The sequence below is a fragment of the Melanerpes formicivorus genome, unplaced genomic scaffold (genome assembly GCF_026170545.1).
Source record: "Melanerpes formicivorus ecotype bairdi unplaced genomic scaffold, bMelFor1.0.p_v2 SCAF_10, whole genome shotgun sequence".
Classification (NCBI taxonomy): domain Eukaryota; kingdom Metazoa; phylum Chordata; class Aves; order Piciformes; family Picidae; genus Melanerpes; species Melanerpes formicivorus.
This window is the reverse complement of record NW_027142362.1, coordinates 24,312,834-24,331,359: the sequence shown is the minus strand read 5'-3', so window position 1 is coordinate 24,331,359 and position 18,526 is coordinate 24,312,834. Positions and strand designations below refer to the sequence as shown.

General features: G+C 61.4%; 1 protein-coding gene across 6 annotated transcripts in view; it reads right to left on the bottom strand.

Annotated features, from left to right (window-relative positions):
* CELF6 (CUGBP Elav-like family member 6) overlaps window positions 1-16,822 on the bottom strand; it is a 34,661-nt gene extending 17,839 nt beyond the window's left edge. For 2 of the 6 annotated variants that reach the window (XM_068144304.1, XM_068144305.1), the window contains exons 1-2: window positions 16,561-16,783; window positions 11,817-11,899 (exon numbers count right to left, since the gene is read on the bottom strand). In XM_068144304.1, the coding sequence (XP_068000405.1) occupies window positions 11,817-11,899; window positions 16,561-16,705 (228 nt within the window). In that variant the 5' untranslated portion in view covers window positions 16,706-16,783. Of the gene's footprint in view, window positions 1-5,166; window positions 5,343-11,816; window positions 11,900-16,560 lie in introns of those variants that run through there. The other 4 variants (XM_068144306.1, XM_068144307.1, XM_068144302.1 and 1 more) reach the window with 3 other exon arrangements.
* Between the last annotated feature and the right edge of the window lie 1,704 nt (window positions 16,823-18,526).

Sequence of the window (18,526 nt, the reverse complement as noted above, 5' to 3'; positions counted from 1 at the left end):
CTGCGGGAGCCCGGGCACATGTGCTCGATGGGGTCGTCACGGCAACGCCGGGATGTCACGCATGACGGGGCGGCTGTGCGCGCCCCCGCCCCGCGCCGCGCCCCCGCCCCCGCCCGCCGCTCGGCTCCGCTCGCACCCACGCCGGGGGCTGCCTGCGCCCCAAACCCTCCCCCCCGGCGCTGTCCCCGCGCACCCCTCCGCTGGCATCCTCAAATTTAAAGGCTGGGTGGGGACAACGTGAGATCCCCCCCCCCCCCCCGCCCGCCTCAGCCCCCAGGCTGAGGAAGAGGATGGGTAAGGAAGGAGAAGGAGGGAGGTTTCCACAGCAACCGCCTCGTCTCCAGGGAAACGCGGGGAGAAATATCAGCGCTGAGCCTAGGATGGTCCACGGAGGGGACTGAGTCAGCCGTGGGGTGGCACCGAGGGACACAGGAGCCACCTACCCGTCCTCATCGTGTCCACCGGTTCCCCACAAACCCCCACCCCATCCTTTGCACCGGGGCAGGGTCCCGGTGAGAGAACATCTCCCCGTGCTCTGTCCGGGAGGAGGGGCCCCCGTTATCTTGGGGGGGGGCTAGGAGGCCTGCCCAGCTTCCACCAGGCTGCCAGTCGCATCTGCCAGCGTGATGGCCTTCGGTGGAGTGAATTTCGCGTGGCCGCTGCCGTACGATGAACGGAATGAAGGCAGGAGGCAGGCAGGCAGCAGGCAGGCAGCAGGCAGGCAGGGCATGGGATGTAGCCGAACGTTTGGGGAGCCGCAGAGCCTCGCTGGGCTCTGCCTGCCGTCTCTGCTTGCCGCTTATTAAACTCCATCGATTCTCCGGGATCGGCTGATGTTTATAAACGTCAGCCCTCGGGGAGCAGCTAACCTACCCCGCGGCTGCCACGCCGTGCCGGGCCGGGCCGCACCGTGCCGGGTCGCACCGTGCCGGGCCGCGGATCAGCCGCCCCGGCCCACCGGCCCCCCTGCCGCCGCCCCGCATCCGCCCCCGGCGTGTCGGTTTCCCCCCGCACAGGCGGACGGCATGGGCGCCCAGGCCTCCCATCTGTCTGTCTCCATGGCATCCCTGCACCGCTTCCCCATGGCCCACACAGTCACCCATGGCTGCCCAACAGCCTTCCCCAGCCGTCCTCTGGTACCCAAAAACCACCCAGACGTCCACACCCCCCCTGCCAGCCGTCCTTCACCCAGCCCTGACACCCAAACCATCACCCCCTGAGATTCACCCATTGAGTACCCCAATACCCATCCCTGCGGCACCCATCCATCCTCACAGCACTCATCCGTCCTTCCACCCCATAACACTCGTCCATCCCAACACCCATCCCTGTCCCCAACACACAGCCATCCCAACACCCACCCCTGCCTCAAACACCCATCCCCATCCCCAACACTCATCCATCCCAACACCCATCCCCAACACCCAGACATCCCAACATCCATCCGTGTCCCCAACACTCATCCATCCCAACACTCATCCATCCCATCACCCATCCATGTCCCCAACACTCATCCATGTCCCCAGCACCCATCTGTGTCCCCAACACTCATCCATGTCCCCAACACTCATCCATCCCAACACTCATCCATCCCAACACCCATCTGTGTCCCCAACACTCATCCATCCCAACACCCATCTGTGTCCCCAACACCCATCCGTGTCCCCAGCACCCATCGGTGTCCCCAACACTCATCCATGTCCCCAACACCCATCTGTGTCCCCAACACTCATCCATGTCCCCAACACTCATCTGTGTCCCCAACACCCATCCGTGTCCCCAACACCCATCCGTGTCCCCAACACTCATCCATCCCAACACTCATCCATGTCCCCTACACCCATCTGTGTCCCCAACACCCATCCATGTCCCCTACACCCATCTGTGTCCCCAACACCCATCCGTGTCCCCAACACTCATCCATGTCCCCAACACCCATCCGTGTCCCCAACACCCATCCGTGTCCCCAACACTCATCCATGTCCCCAGCACCCATCTGTGTCCCCAACACCCATCCATGTCCCCAACACCCATCCGTGTCCCCAACACCCATCCATGTCCCCAACACTCATCCATGTCCCCAACACCCATCTGTGTCCCCAACATTCATCCATGTCCCCAACACCCATCCGTGTCCCCAACACCCATCCATGTCCCCAACACTCATCCATGTCCCCAACACCCATCTGTGTCCCCAACATTCATCCATGTCCCCAACACTCATCCATCCCAACACTCATCCATGTCCCCAACACTCATCCATGTCCCCAACACTCATCCATGTCCCCAACACCCATGCCTCCGCCTCCAACACCCAGTCACACCTACGGCACCACTGCACCTGCCCAGCTCTCACCTCCCTCCCACCCTCCTTTCCATATCCACAGCACCCACACATCCACCCACCCATCCCCCAACCCCCACCCCAGTCCCCCGAGCCTTCCTCACACACCCCAAGGATTACAGAAAACCCTGTCTGGGGTGTCCTAGCACCCACCAGTGCCATCCCCCATGGGTGTCCCACAGAACCCCAGCTACAGCACCCCATGGCCAAGCCACCAGTGTGCTACAGCCCAAGGGAGTCACTACTGGTTGCTAAACCACAACCTGAGCTCTTGGGCACAGTCACCCAGCCAAACTTGGAGCTCTGCAGCAGCCTGGGCACCAAGGAGAGCCAGTCTGGGTAGAAGCCTCATCCCTGAAGGTTTTTAAGGCCAGGCAACCTGCTCTGGTGTGAGGTTTCCCTGCCCATAGCGGTGGGGTTGGAACTGGCTGATCCTTGAGTTCCCTTCCAACCCTGACAATTCTGTGATCCTACGAATGACTGCCAGGGAACCTGCCCCATGGCACAAGGTCACTTCTGGCCCTTGTTCCTTCCCTGGTGTCACACTCCTACTCCTCGCACCCAACAGTCACAGCATTCAGCAGGCCATCACGCTTTCCAGTGAGCCAAGATGGAGGCACTGGGTGATGCTGGAACAGCGGGCACCCATAGGAGCCTGGTGCCCGTGGCACTGCCCAGGGAGACAAGCACCAGGGTACAAGCAGCCACTCCTCCAGGGCAACACCCTGCCGGAGCCCCCAGCGGTACACTGACAGCGAGGGGACTCTGCTGGCCTCAGGGCAGCCACAGCACCACACACCAGCCCTGCACGGGCACCCTCCAGGCCAGGCGCAGCCACCCGTGCCCTGCGGCCGCGCTCCCGCACCCCCGACACGGCCCCGCGCATAGCGCCCGCGACTCACGGCCCCCCCCCCCGCTGCGTGCCTGCCCACCCACGCGTGCATGCCCACCTCCCTCAGCACCCCCCCGCGCGGTCCCACGTGCCGCCACGCACCGCCACAGCCCCGTGCCCGCCCCCAGCCCGGAGTCCTCGTGTGCCCCCCGTCCGCCCGCAGCCGCACGCCCGATCGACACCCACGGCACCCTCCCCGCAGCGCTGAGCCCTGCAGGGCCGCAGGCAGCGCCCCAGGGTACACGGCCGGCAGCCGGCCCCACGGCGGCACCCGCTCCACATCCTCGCTGCCGCCCACGCGTGTCTGGCCGGCCCCCTCGTGCCGGGCACCACGCAGCCCCGGCGTGCGCACACACTCTGCTCCCTGCTGGCACCCCGCGGGCACAACAGCACCGCCCCCACCACCGCCGGGCACAGAGACCCCCTGAGCGCCTGCCGGCACCCGCACGGCCACTTTGCACGCCCACCCACCAGCCCCGGGTGCAACCTTCCCTCAACCCCTCCCCAGCACCCCCCGGGGGCAAGCTCACACCCCCAGCCCGGGCACCTCTGCAGCCCTCTGCACCATCTCTGGGCACGACCCCCTCCCCAGCACAATCTCTTGCACACTTGCAAGCACACGCACGACATCAACACACACAACACCAACACACACAGAGCCCAGCCCAGCCTGGAAAAATACACCCTGCAGCCAGCACACAAACACCCCCGGTGCAGGTACACCCTCTCCACACAATCCATCTCTGCCTGCAAATACACCCTGCCCACCACCCCCCAGCTCAGCGTGCAGATAACACGCTCCTCACCCGTACCCACTCACACACACAGCATCCCTCTGCCCAGGTACACCCTGCTCACCAACACCCCCGCCGCCAACACCTTCCCCATGTATGGCTGCAGATACATCAACACACACACCGCTGTGTGCAAACACACCCTCGTCACCAACAACCACCCTGCCAGCACATGCACCCCAGCCCTGGCTGCAGATACACCCCGTGCACAGATACACCCTGAGCACCATCACTGCTCTATCTTTCAGCCCTGGGTGCAGATACACCCTGAGCACCAACATCCCCCATTCATGGGTGTAAAAACATCTTCTCCACCAACACCCCCCATTCATGGCTGCAAAGCCACCCTCCACACAACATCTCCCAATTCATGGGTGTAAAAACATCCTCCTCACCAACACCTCCCCATTCATGGGTGCAAAAACACCCTCCCTCCAGCACCCTTCCCCCCCATTCTTGTGTGCAGATACACTCTCATCACCAACAGCCCTTCATCCCCACCCCTAGGAGCAGGTACACCCTCCTCACCAACACCCACATCCACACACCCCCATCCCTGGGAGCAGGTACACCCTCCTCACCCACACCCCCACCTCTATGTTCAGACGCACTCTGTTCACTCACCACCCCCTGGCCCTGTAAGCAAATACATCCTGATGACCAGGACCCCCATCCCTACTTCAAGATATACCCTGCTGACCAACACCGGCATCGCTAGATTCAGTACACCGTGCTCACCAACACTCTCCCCATCCCTAGGTTCAGAGACACCCTGACTACCAACACCCCCATCCCCAGGTTCAGAGACACCCTGACCACCAACACCCCCATCCCCAGGTTCAGAGACATCCTGACCAGCAACATCCTCATCCCCAGGTTCAGACACATCCTGACCAGCAACATCCCCATCCCTAGGTTCAGATAAACCCTGGCCGCCGAACCCCCCCACCCCTGGCAGCAGATGCGCCCTCCTCACCCCCAGCATCCCTGGGCGCACACGTCCCCGGGAAGAGCTCCCTACCCCCATCACCCCTGGGGGTGCGGATGCCCCCGCGCACGCCGAGACTCCCTGCCCGAGCCGAGCCCAGCCGAGGCGAGGCGAGCCGAGCCGGCGGCAGACAAAGGCGGGGCCCTACCTCGATGCAGAGGATCTTGGACCCGCTGGGCACCCACAGCACGGGCGGCCGCGGCCCGGGAGCCGGCACCTGCGGCAGCTGCATGGCCCGACGCGGCCCGGCTCGGCTCGGCTCGGCTCGCTTCAGGCCGGCCCTACACGGCTCCACCCGAGGCGGCTCGGCTCGGCTCGGCTCGGTCCGGCCCGCTTTCGGCTCGGCTCGCGCAGCGGCGCGCGGGAGGCGGAGCGCGGGGCGGGGCGGCAGCAGTCCCGCCGAGCCGGGCCGAGCCGAGCCGAGTCGAGCCGGGCCGAGCCGAGCCGAGCCGAGCCGAGGCGAGCCGAAGCGAGACGGGCGGAGGAGATGTGGCGGAGACACGCCCACCAGAGCAAGGGGGCGGGGCACGGCCCGGGGTCGGGGAGCACGGGGTTGGGGGGCAGAGCGGTGGGGGCATGCAGGGGCGTGGGGATGCACAGTACCAGGTACAAACAGCTCCAGGGGGAGTGCGCAGCGGCAGGGGCTGAGAGCACAGCCAGAGGCGGAGTAGAGCTATAGGGAGAGAGCACAGCTATAGGGTGAGAACACAGCTATAGGGTGAGCACAGCTATAGAGTGAGAGCACAGCTATAGGGTGAGAACACAGCTATAGGGTGAGAACACAGCTATAGGGTGAGAGCAGCTAAGGGTGAGCACAGCTATAGGGTGAGAGCACAGCTATAGGGTGAGCACAGCTAAGGGTGAGCACATATAGAGTTGAGAGCACAGCTATAGGGTGAGAGCACAGATATGGGGTGAGGACAGATATAGGGTGAGAACACAGCTATAGGGTGAGCACAGACATAGGGTGAGCAGAGCTATTGGGGGAGAGAACAGCTATAGGGTGAGCACAGCTATAGGGTGAGAGCAGAGCTATAGGGTGAGAGCACAGCTATAGGGTGAGCACAGCTATAGGGTGAGAGCACAGCTAGAGGGTGAGAGCACAGCTATAGGGTGAGCACAGCTATAGGGTGAGCACAGCTATAGGGTTGAGAGCACAGCTATACGGTGAGAGCACAGCTATAGGGAGAGAGCACAGCTATAGGTTGAGAGCACAGCTATAGGGTGAGAGCACAGCTATAGGGTGAGCACAGATATAGGGTGAGAGCACAGCTATAGGGTGAGCACAGATATAGGGTGAGAACACAGTTATAGGGTGAGCACAGACATAGGGTGAGCAGAGCTATTGGGGGAGAGAACAGCTATAGGGTGAGCACAGCTATAGGGTGAGAGCAGAGCTATAGGGTGAGAGCACAGCTATAGGGTGAGCACAGCTATAGGGTGAGAGCAGAGCTATAGGGTGAGAGCACAGCTATAGGGAGAGAGCACAGCTATAGGGAGAGAGCACAGCTATAGGGTGAGCACAGATATAGGGTGAGAGCGCAGCTATAGGGTGAGAGCACAGCTATAGGGTGAGAGCACAGCTAGAGGGTGAGAGCACAGCTATAGGGTGAGCACAGCTATAGGGTGAGAGCACAGCTATAGGGTGAGAGCACAGCTATACGGTGAGAGCACAGCTATAGGGAGAGAGCACAGCTATAGGGAGAGAGCACAGCTATAGGTTGAGAGCACAGCTATAGGGTGAGAGCACAGCTATAGGGTGAGCACAGATATAGGGTGAGAGCACAGCTATAGGGTGAGCACAGCTATAGGTTGAGAGCACAGCTATAGGGAGAGAGCACAGCTATAGGGTGAGCACAGCTATAGGGTGAGAGCACAGCTATAGAGTGAGAGCACAGCTATAGGGTGAGCACAGCTATTGAGTGAGAGCACAGCTATAGGGTAAGCACAGCTATAGGGTGAGAGCGCAGCTATAGGGTGAGCACAGCTATAGGGTGAGCACAGCTATTGAGTGAGAGCACAGCTATAGGGTGAGAGCACAGCTATAGGGTGAGCACAGCTCTAGGGTGAGAGCACAGCTATAGGGTGAGAGCACAGCTATAGGGTGACCACAGCTGTAGGGTGAGAGTAAAGCTATAGGGTGAGAGCACAGCTATAGGGTGAGCACAGATATAGGGTGAGAGCACAGCTATAGGGTGAGCACAGCTATAGGGAGAGAGCACAGCTATAGGGTGAGCACAGCTCTAGGGTGAGAGCACAGCTATAGGGTGAGAGCACAGCTATAGGGTGAGAACATAGCTATAGGGTGAGAGTACAGCTATAGGGTGAGCACAGCTATAGGGTGAGAGCACAGCTATAGGGTGAGAACATAGCTATAGGGTGAGAGTACAGCTATAGGGTGAGCACAGCTATAGGGTGAGAGTACAGCTATAGGGTGAGAGCACAGCTATAGGGTGAGCACAGCTATAGGGTGAGAGTACAGCTATAGGGTGAGAGCACAGCTATAGGGTGAGCACAGCTATAGGGTGAGAGTACAGCTATAGGGTGAGCACAGCTATAGGGTGAGAGTACAGCTATAGGGTGAGAGCACAGCTTTAGGGTGAGAGCACAGCTATAGAGTGAGCACAGCTATAGGGTGAGCACAGCTGTAGGGTGAGAGCACAGCTATAGGGTGAGAGTACAGCTATAGGGTGAGAGTACAGCTATAGGGTGAGAGCACAGCTATAGGGTGAGAGTACAGCTATAGGGTGAGCACAGATCTAGGGTGAGCGCAGATATAGGGTAGAGCACAGCTACAGGGTGAGCACAGCTACAGGGTGACAGCACAGCTATAGGGTGAGCACAGCTATAGGGTGAGCACAGCTATAGGGTGAGAGCACAGCTATAGGGTGAGCACAGATATAGGGTGAGCACAGCTATAGGGTGAGAGCACAGCTATAGGGTGAGCACAGCTATAGAGAGAGAGCACAGCTCGAGGGTGAGAGCACAGCTATAGAAAATGAGCAGAACTATAGGGTGAGAACACAGCTGTAGGGTGAACACAGCTATAGAGTTGAGAGCACAACTATATAGAGAGAGCATAGCTATAGGGTGAGCATAGCTATAGGGTGAGCACAGCTCTAGGGTGAGCACAGCTATAGGGTCAGAGCACAGCTATAGAGTGAGAGCACAGCTATAGGGTGAGCACAGCTATAGGGTGAGCACGGCTATAGGGTCAGAGCACAGCTATAGGGTGAGAGTACAGCCATAGGGTGAACACAGCTATAGAGTGAGTGCAGAGCTATAGGGTGTTCACAGCTATAGGGTGAGAGCACAGCCATAGGGTGAGCACAGCTATAGGGTGAGAGCACAGCTTTAGGGTTGAGAGCACAGATATAGGTTTGAGAGCACACTATAGGGTGTTCACAGCTATAGGGAGAGAACACAGCTATAGGATGAGAGCATAGCTTTAGGGTTGAGAGCACACTATAGGGTGTTCACAGCTATAGGGTGAGAGCACAGCTACAGGATGAGAGCATAGCTATAGGGGCATCAGCACAGCTATAGGGTGAGAGCATAGCTATAGGGGCATCAGCACAGTATAGGGTGAGAGCACAGCTATAGGATGAGAGCACAGCTATAGGGTTAGAGCACAGCTATAGGGGCATCAGCACAGCTATAGGGTGACCACAGCTATAGGGTGAGAGCACAGCTATAGAGTGAGCACAACTATAGGGTGAGAGCACAGCTATAGAGTGAGAGCGCAGCTATAGGGTGAGAGCGCAGCTATAGGGTAAGCACAGCTATAGGGTGAGCACAGCTATAGGGTGAGAGCACAGCTATAGAGTGAGAGCGCAGCTATAGGGTGAGAGCGCAGCTATAGGGTAAGCTCAGCTATAGGGTGAGCACAGCTATAGGGTGAGAGCACAGCTATAGAGTGAGAGCACAGCTATAGAGTGAGAGCGCAGCTATAGGGTGAGAGCGCAGCTATAGGGTAAGCACAGCTATAGGGTAAGCACAGCTATAGGGTAAGCACAGCTATAGGGTTGAGAGCACAGCTATACGGTGAGAGCACAGCTATAGGGTAAGCACAGCTATAGGTTGAGAGCACAGCTATAGGGTGAGAGCACAGCTATAGGGTGAGAGCACAGCTATAGAGTGAGCACAGCTATAGGGTGAGCACAGCTATAGAGTGAGAGCACAGCTATAGAGTGAGAGCGCAGCTATAGGGTGAGAACACAGCTATAGGGTAAGCACAGCTATAGGGTGAGCACAGCTATAGGGTGAGAGCACAGCTATAGAGTGAGAGCACAGCTATAGAGTGAGAGCACAGCTATAGGGTAAGCACAGCTATAGGGTGAGCACAGCTATAGGGTGAGAGCACAGCTATAGAGTGAGAGCGCAGCTATAGGGTAAGCACAGCTATAGGGTGAGCACAGCTATAGGGTGAGAGCACAGCTATAGGGTAAGCACAGCTATAGGGTGAAAGCACAGCTATAGAGTGAGCACAGCTATAGGGTGAGAGCACAGCTATAGGGTGAGAGCACAGCTATAGAGTGAGAGCACAGCTATAGGGTAAGCACAGCTATAGGGTGAGAGCGCAGCTATAGGGTGAGAGCACAGCTATAGGGTGAGAGCACAGCTATAGAGTGAGAGCACAGCTATAGGGTAAGCACAGCTATAGGGTGAGAGCGCAGCTATAGGGTGAGAGCACAGCTATAGGGTGAGAGCACAGCTATAGGGTGAGCACAGCTATAGAGTGAGAGCGCAGCTATAGGGTGAGAGCGCAGCTATAGGGTGAGCACAGCTATAGAGTGAGAGCGCAGCTATAGGGTGAGAGCGCAGCTATAGGGTGAGAGCACAGCTATAGGGTGAGCACAGCTATAGAGTGAGAGTGCAGCTATAGGGTGAGCGCAGCTATAGGGTGAGCACAGCTATAGAGTGAGAGCGCAGCTATAGGGTGAGAGCGCAGCTATAGGGTGAGAGCGCAGCTATAGGGTGAGCACAGCTATAGGGTGACAACAGCTATAGGGTGAGAGCACAGCTATAGGGTGAGAGCACAGCTATAGGGTGAGCACAGCTATAGGGTAAGCACAGCTATAGGGTGAGAGCACAGCTATAGTGTGAGAGCACAGCTATAGGGTGAGCGCAGCTATAGGGTGAGAGCACAGCTCTATGGGGAGCAGAGCTCAGGGGTGTGGGTAGGGGGCAGGGGGTGTGTGAGAAGCGAGGGGCAGCCCCAGCCCGCCTGCCCCACACGCAGGGCCTGGCCTCGCACCTCCCTCAGGCTGCCAGCTCGGGGCTGTTAACTCTGAAGCCTACTGAGGGCAGCGTGAGCGCTCCGAGCCCAGGCGTGGCTGAGGGCGCCGCCTCCCCGCCAGCCCCGTCCCCCGCCGGCTCCGCCCGCCGCCGGTGCGCTCCGCAGGCCCCGCTGCTCGCCCCCAGCCCCGGCGGCCGCTATCGATTTGTATTTAGGGCAATAATTCAATATTTATTTTCACTTTGTTAGCAGGGGAGGCCTGAGCCCGCAGCAACGCCGCGCCGCCCAAACCCATCCAGCCTGCCTCCGCGGCCGCGGCACGGCGGCTCCGCGCCCCCCCGGGGGCACACCGGCACGGCGTCCCCGCCTGGGGGGCACACCGGCACCGCGCCCCCCCTGGGTGTCACACCGGCACAGTGCCCCCGGCTGGGTGTCACACTGGCAGGATACCTCCAGCTGGGTGTCACACCAGCACGGCGCCCCCGGCTGGGTGTCACACCGGCACCGCGCCCCCGCCTGGGGGGCACACCGGCACCGCGCCCCCCCCGGGTGTCACACCGGCACGGTGCCCCCGGCTGGGTGTCACACCAGCAGTGCTGCCCCCGGCTGGGTGTCACACCGGCACTGCGCCCCCGGCTGGGTGTCACACCAGCAGTGCTGCCCCCGGCTGGGTGTCACACCGGCACTGCGCCCCCGGCTGGGTGTCACACCAGCAGTGCTGCCCCCGGCTGGGTGTCACACCGGCACTGCGCCCCCGGCTGGGTGTCACACCAGCAGTGCTGCCCCCGGCTGGGTGTCACACCGGCACGGCGCCCCCGGCTGGGTGTCACACCGGCAGTGCTGCCCCCGGCTGGGTGTCACACCGGCACGGCGCCCCCGGCTGGGTGTCACACCAGCAGTGCTTCCCCCGGCTGGGTGTCACACCGGCAGCGCTGCCCCCGGCTGGGTGTCACACCGGCAGGGTGCCCCCGGCTGGGTGTCACACCAGCAGTGCTTCCCCCGGCTGGGTGTCACACCGGCAGGGTGCCCCCGGCTGGGTGTCACACCGGCAGTGCTGCCCCCGGCTGTGTGTCACACCGGCAGGGTGCCCCCGGCTGGGTGTCACACCGGCAGCGCTGCCCCCGGCTGGGTGTCACACCGGCAGTGCTGCCCCCGGCTGGGTGTCACACCGGCAGGGTGCCCCCGGCTGGGTGTCACACCGGCAAGGTGTCCCCGGCTGGGTGTCACACCGGCAGTGCTGCCCCCGGCTGTGTGTCACACTGGCAGGGTGCCCCCGGCTGGGTGTCACACCGGCACGGTGCCCCCGGCTGGGTGTCACACTGGCAGGGTGCCCCCGGCTGGGTGTCACACCAGCACGGTGCCCCCAGCTGGGTGTCACACCGGCACGGTGCCCCCGGCTGGGTGTCACACTGGCAGGGTGCCCCCGGCTGGGTGTCACACCGGCAGTGCTGCCCCCGGCTGGGTGTCACACCGGCAGTGCTGCCCCCAGCTGGGTGTCACACTGGCAGTGCTGCCCCCAGCTGCTGTCCCCAGGCTCTCCCAACCCCAGCCTCACTCACCCCTGGCAGTGTCTTCTGCTCGTGGAGGGCACTCTGTGCCTTCAGGGCCGAGTCACGGGCGCAGTAGGTGAGGAAGGCACAGCCTGCGGAGACAAGGGAGAGGGCATCAGTGGCCAGCCTGGCCCCACTGCAAAGCCCTGGGCACCTGGAGGGCGAGAGGTGTCTCAGCACCCTAACACCCAGCACCCTGGCACTGTGGCACCTGGAACCCTGGTACCTTGGTACTCAACGCTCTGGCATCCAGCACTTCAGCACCCTGGCACTGTGGCACCTGGAACCCTGGTACCTTGGTACTCAACGCTCTGGCATCCAGCACCTCAGCACCCTGGCACGCTGGAGCTTGGGCACTCAATATCTGTGCAGCTAGGACCCAAGCATGCTGGCACTGTGGCACCTGACACACTGGTGCTTGGGCACTCAATATCTCTGCAGCCAGGACCCAAGCACCCTGGCACTGTGGTACCCAGCACCTTGATATCCTTGTATCCTGGCACCCTGAGCCCTGTTATTCAGCACACTGACACCATGGCAACCTGGCACACAGTGCACCAACACCCTGGTACCCGGGTGCCCTGGCATCCAGCACCTGATGACTCTGGCACCATGGGATCCAGCACCTCAGCACTCTGGTACTCTGGCATCCTGGGCCCTATTATCCAGTACACTAGCACCATGGCACCCTGGCACTATGACATCTGGCACCCTGCCACCATGGCATCTGGCACACTGGTGCTTGGGCACTCAATATCTGCGCATCCATCATAGCAACCAGGACCCAAGCACCCTGGCACTGTGGCATCCAGCACCCCAGCACCTTGACATCCTGGTATCCTGGCACCCTGGGCCCTGTTATTCATCACACTGGCACCATGGCAACCTGACATACATCATGCCAGCAACCTGGTATCCTCGTGCCCTGGCATCCAGCACCTCAGCACCCTGGCATCCTGGCACCCTGGACTCTATCATCCAATACGCTGGCACCATAGCACCCTGGCGCCCAGAACCCTGGCACTGTGACATCTGGCACCATGGCATCCAGCACCCTAGCACCTTAGTACTTTGGCACTCAACACTCTGTCATCCAGCACCCTGGCACTGTGGCATCTGGCACACTGGTGTTTGGGCACTCAATACCTGTGCAACCGGCATCCTGGTGTCCTGGCACCCTGGCCCACAATATCCAGCTCCTCAGCACCCTGGCATCCTTATATCCTGGCACTCTGGACCCTGTTATCCAGTACAATGGCACCATGGCAACCTGGCACACAGCATGCCAGCACCCTGGTTTCCTGGTGCCCTGACACTGTCATTCTGGTATCCTGGTCCCTGAACCCTATTATCCAGCACACTAGCACCACATCACCCTGGCACACAACACCCCAGCACTCCAGTGCCCCTGGCAGTGAACACTCTTGCATGCCACACCATGGCACACTGGCATCCAGCACCCAAGGACACTGACACCGTGGCATCCAGCACCTCAGCATGGTGGGTGGTATCCTGGCAACCTGGTCCCTGATAATCAGCACCCTGGCACACAACATTCCAGCATCCTGATGCCCTTGCACCTAGCACCCTGCAAACTGCCATCCAGCACCCTGATACTCAGCAGAGCAGCACTATGGCACCCTGGCATCCAGCATTCTGGCACTCTGATATCCAGCACTCCAGCACCCTGGCGTTTGGCAGTCTGGCACTGAGGCATCCAGCAGACCGGCACCCTAGCATCCAGCATTGTGGCACTGTGTCATCCAGCACTTCGTCACCCTAGCACCTTGGCACTTGGCAACCTGGCACTGTGGCATCCATCAGTCCAGCACCCTGACTTCCAGCACGCTGCTAGTCTGGCACCCTAACATCCACTACCCTGGCACCCTAACATCCACTACCCTGGCTCCCTGAAATCCACTACCCTGGCTCCCTGACATCCACTACCCTGGCACCCTAACATCCACTACCCTGGCTCCCTGACATGCAGCGTACCAGCAGCATCCTGGCATCCTGGTATCCTAGCAACCTGACATCCAGGATATCAGCACGCTATGATCCTGCACACCAGCACCCTGGCACCCAAGGTGGGCACCGCTGCAGGCAGCACCCAGAGCTCAGCCCCAAACCCAGGATGAGCGATCCGGCTGCGGAAGGGCGGCGGGACGAGAGAAGGAGCAGGCAGCACCCCGGCAGCGGCGCTCCGGCCCCAGGCCGCCGGGAGAGGCGCAGCCGAAGCTCGCTGGGAAGTAGCTTTCCGGGCGTCGAGGCCGCGCGTCCCGCGGCTCGCTCGCCGCCATGCTTCTTATCCTCCTCGGGGTGAGCCCGGCGAGGCCAAGCGCTCCAGCTCCTCCGGCATCGCGCTGCTTCGGGAAGGAGGAATCCGCCTGGGGTGAGGTTTTCCCACGCTGACTCACGCTGCCGAGCCGCTGGCTCGCCCGGAGCTGCTGACGACGAGCGAGCCTCGGGGGCCCAGGGTTCGGTTCTCTGCCGTCCCCGCGGGAGCATCCTGGGTTCCCCCTTGCCGCTGCCGCCAGGCTGCTCCCTCCCCGAGGGCTCTCCCCCTCCCCTCCCCCCCTTACAATTTGCTAGGGTCACATCCAAAAGTGATATTAAAACAGCAGCAAAACAGTTTCCCTTCAACAAAGTAAATATTTAATGAATAAAATTGACATTGATGCATTTTTAATATTGGCACAATTAAATCCGCCAGCTGATTAAGTATTAATAACTCTTAATAAGTACAATCAGTGTGCCTGGGAGGAGAGGGAGCGTGGCAGCTGGGGGTGGTGGTAGGGGACACACACACACAACCCCCCACACCCCAAGGGTGCGGCCCCTCGGCCGCTTTGGGGCGCTGGGGACATCTGCCTTCACGGGGAGCAAGGAGAGATCCCCCCCTGGTTAACCATTATCCCGCGGGGAGCGGAGAGCAGAGGCCAGCGCTGGAGCTCGCCTCACTCCCGGTGCCATTTCCAGTGTTTACCAAGCTGGAATCCTGTTGGCTTCCTCCTCTCTGCTCTTCTTTTCTTATTTTTCCCCCTCTTCTCCTGCAGGCAACAAGGTGGCCGGCGCCTGGGTGCTGTGGAGAAGTTCGGGAGGGCCGGGGAGGCAGCGGTGCCGCTCCGGAGGCCGGCGGGGAGGGTGGATGCCATTCAAATCACAGGAGCGGCCGCAAGCAAATCCCCAGCTCTGGGCCGCAGCAGTTGAAGCCTTGCGCCGGAGGAAGAGCCCGAGGGGGGCCTGCGAGGTGCCAATCCCCTTGTTTGGGCACAGAAACAGCTTGGGAGGTGTTCTGGCGGCTGAGAAGGATGGAGTCCAGGTGAAAGCGCCATGGCCAAAGGGCACCGAGGCAGTCGGAGCTGTCAGCTGCACATTTCAGCTCCCTGGCCGAAGTGGGCATTGCCCGTGGCATGGGGGCTCGGTGACAGCGTCTGGAGGATCCTGTCCAGGTGACACTTGGGGTGCCCTGCCCCCCGTGGATCCCAGCTCACAGATGTGGGGCCAATGAAGACCTCGGCGGTGCACGCATGAGCCCCTCGCTGCGACAGGGCTTGAGGTGACAGATGCTCTACACCCCCATGCCAGGGTGGCAGCCAGGCCAGCAGTGACCCTGGGGGCTTCTGCCAAGTCACAGAGGCAGGGAGTGAGCAGATGGGTGCCCCATCCATGGGAGGTGTCTGTATCCAAGGTGGGTGCCTCCAATCCAGGGCTGAAATTCATGCAGGTCCTCCAATGCCAGACAGGTGCCCCCCACCCAGTGGGTGTTCTAAGCACCACTGGGATGTTTCCCAGGCCTGGGGTGCTTCGACCCCAAGGCAGATGGCAGCTCCCAACCCCAGGCAGGCACCTGAATCCCAAGCGGGTGATCCCACTTCAGGCAGGTGTCCCCATCCTAGGGATACTTCCACCTTAGGTGCTTTAGGGGTACCCCAGTCTTAGGGGGGCACACATCAGGATGCCCCTACTGTGATGCCCCATACCAGCATGACCACACAAGGCTGATTAATACCAAAGTGTCTCCACCTCAGGGGTACCTTCACGTCAGAGATGCTCCGTATTGGGTATAGGGTATAGGTACCCGTATAGGGTACCTCCACCTCAGGGGTACCCCATACCAGGGTGCCCAGCCTCAGGCATACCTCCACCTCAGGGCTCTCCACCTCACTGGTACCTTCACATCAGGGGCATCCCCACTTCACAGGTATCTCAACCCAGAGATGCTCCACACTTGGGTGCCCCAACCGAGAAGCTCCTCACCTCAGGGTGTCCTACTTGAGGGGGTACCTCCATCTCAGGGTTGCCCCTACCTCGGAGATGCCCGGGCCCAGAGAGCCTCCTCACCATGGGTACCTCCAGATCAGGGATGTCACACCTCAGGCTGTTCCACCTCACTGTGTGGCTGCCCCACCTCAGCACATCCCACTTCAGAGGTACCCCTGCCTTGGGGGTGCCCCACCTCGACGCACCCCACCTCAGAGGTGCCCCACACCTGAGGCATGTCCTACCTGCAGGCATCCCACGTCGGGAGTACCCCTGCCTGAGGGGTGTTCCACCTCAGGGGAGTCTCACCTGCAGGGTACCTCTGCCTCGGGGGTGTCCCGCTTCAGGGGTACTCCTGCCTGGAGGTGTCTCACCGCAGGGGTGTCCCACCTCCGGCTTTCCTGGCTTCAGGGGTGCCCCGCAGCGGGATGCTCCTCACCTCAGGGTGTCCCGCCTGAGGGGTCCCCCCGCGCCAGGCTGCCCCCCGTACCTTTGTGCATGCCGGTGAAGCGATCCTTGAGGACGGTGAGCTCGTAGATGCGGCCGAACTCCTCGAAGAGCGGCTTGAGGTCGCTCTCCTCCAGGTTGCGCGGGATCTGCCCCACGAACAGCTTGATGGCGTCGTGATCCTTCATGGCGATGGCGCCGGGCGGGCGGCTCAGCCCGTTCACCCGGCCGCTGTTCGCGGTGCTGAACGCCGCCCCCGCCTCCGCCGCCGCCGCCGCCGCCACGCCGCTGCCCGCCGCGGCCATGGCCCCGCACCGCCGCCGCCGCCGCCGCTGCGGGAGGCGCCCGCCGCCCCGCCCCGCCCCGCCCCACTCGGAACCGTTCGGAACCGCTCGGCTCGGCCCGGGCCTGGCTGCTCGCAGCGCCCCACCCACCCCTGTGACGCCACAGCCCGCCCTGCCCCCGGCCAGACGCACGCTCATTAGCATAATGAGGCAGCGGCGGCCAATCGCCAGCGGAGGCTGCGGGCGGGGCGGGGCGCGCCGGGCCCGCCCTCTGCTGCCCCCTGGCGGGCCGCCCCCACCCCCGCGGCGGGGCGGGCCGAGGGGCCGGGCCCTGCTCCCCGCGGCCCTCAGGAGGCTCCAGGGTTAACAGTCCCGCTCATCCCGGCCGGCAGCCCCCCACGGAGCGGGCTTTGAACGCGCGGAAAAGCCTCTCGAGGGGCAGCTGGCGTACGTTGTAGCATTTCTCGCCCCCACGCTGCCCCGCTTGGCCCCTTGGGGCTGCCCCAAATTGGGGGAGGAGGAGAGAAGCGCCTCCCTCCCGTGCCCCTCAGCACCTGAGATGTCTGTAATTAGACCGCAGGGCTTCCATACCTGCTGCGGGCGTTAATTAATCACAGCCAGAGCAGCAGCAGGGAGCGCCCGGCTTCCCCCGGGCGGCTGCCACGCAGGTGTAAGTGCGTGAGTATGCGTGTGTGTCTATGCTAAGCGTGTGCGGGGGGGTGTGCGCATGTCTGTGTGTGTGTGTGTGAGAACATGTGGCGGTGCGTGCAAGCGTGTGCACGTGGTGGTGAGAGCGTGCCTGTCTGGAGGCACCCGTGTGTGTGCAAGTGTGTGTGTGAGTGCCTGCAGAACACAGAATGCAGGATAATTAACCAGGCTGGAAAAGACCTCAGAGATCATCCAGTCCAACCTATCACCCAACACCATGTAATCAGCTCCACCATGGCTCCAAGTGCCTCAGCCAGGCTCTTCCTAAACACCTTCAGGCATGGGGACTCCACCACCTCCCTGGGCAGCACATCCCAAGGGCCAATCTCTCTGTCTGGGAAGAACTTTCTCCTCCCCTCCAGCCTAAACCTCCCCTGGCACAGCTTGAGACTGTGTCCTCTTGTTCTGGTGCTGGTTGCCTGCCTGGCGGAAGAGACCAACCCCCAGCTGGTGACAACCTCCTTTCAAGGAGTTGCAGACAGCAAGAAGGTCTCCCCTGAGCCTCCTCTTCTGCAGGCTAAGCAACCCCAGCTCCCTCAGCCTCTCCTCATAGGGCTGTGCTCCAGACCCCTCCCCAGCCTCTGCCCTTCTCTGGACACCTTCCAGCATCTCAATGTCTTTCCTAAACTGAGGACCCCAGAGCTGGACACAGGACTCAGGCTGTGGCCTCAGCAGTGCTGAGCCCAGGGCACAATCACCTCCCTGCTCCTGCTGGCCACACTCTGCCTGCTGCAGGCCAGGATGCCCTTGGCCTTCTTGGCCCCCTGGGCACACCGCTGGCTCAGCACACATATGTACAGACGTGTGAGTGGTTGTACCTGTGTGCAAGGACCCATGAGCATGTGTGTGCAAGCGTGTGAGTAGGTCCATGTGTCTGCTGGTGCCCATAAACATGCCACGTGGGCACCCAAGGGTGGGTTTGGGTGGCACAGAGAGTACTCCTGCCATGAGCCAGGTGGGCACCCAGGGGTGGGCTGGGGCGGTGGGGAGCTGTCCTCCTGCCGCAGGCTGGGGGCC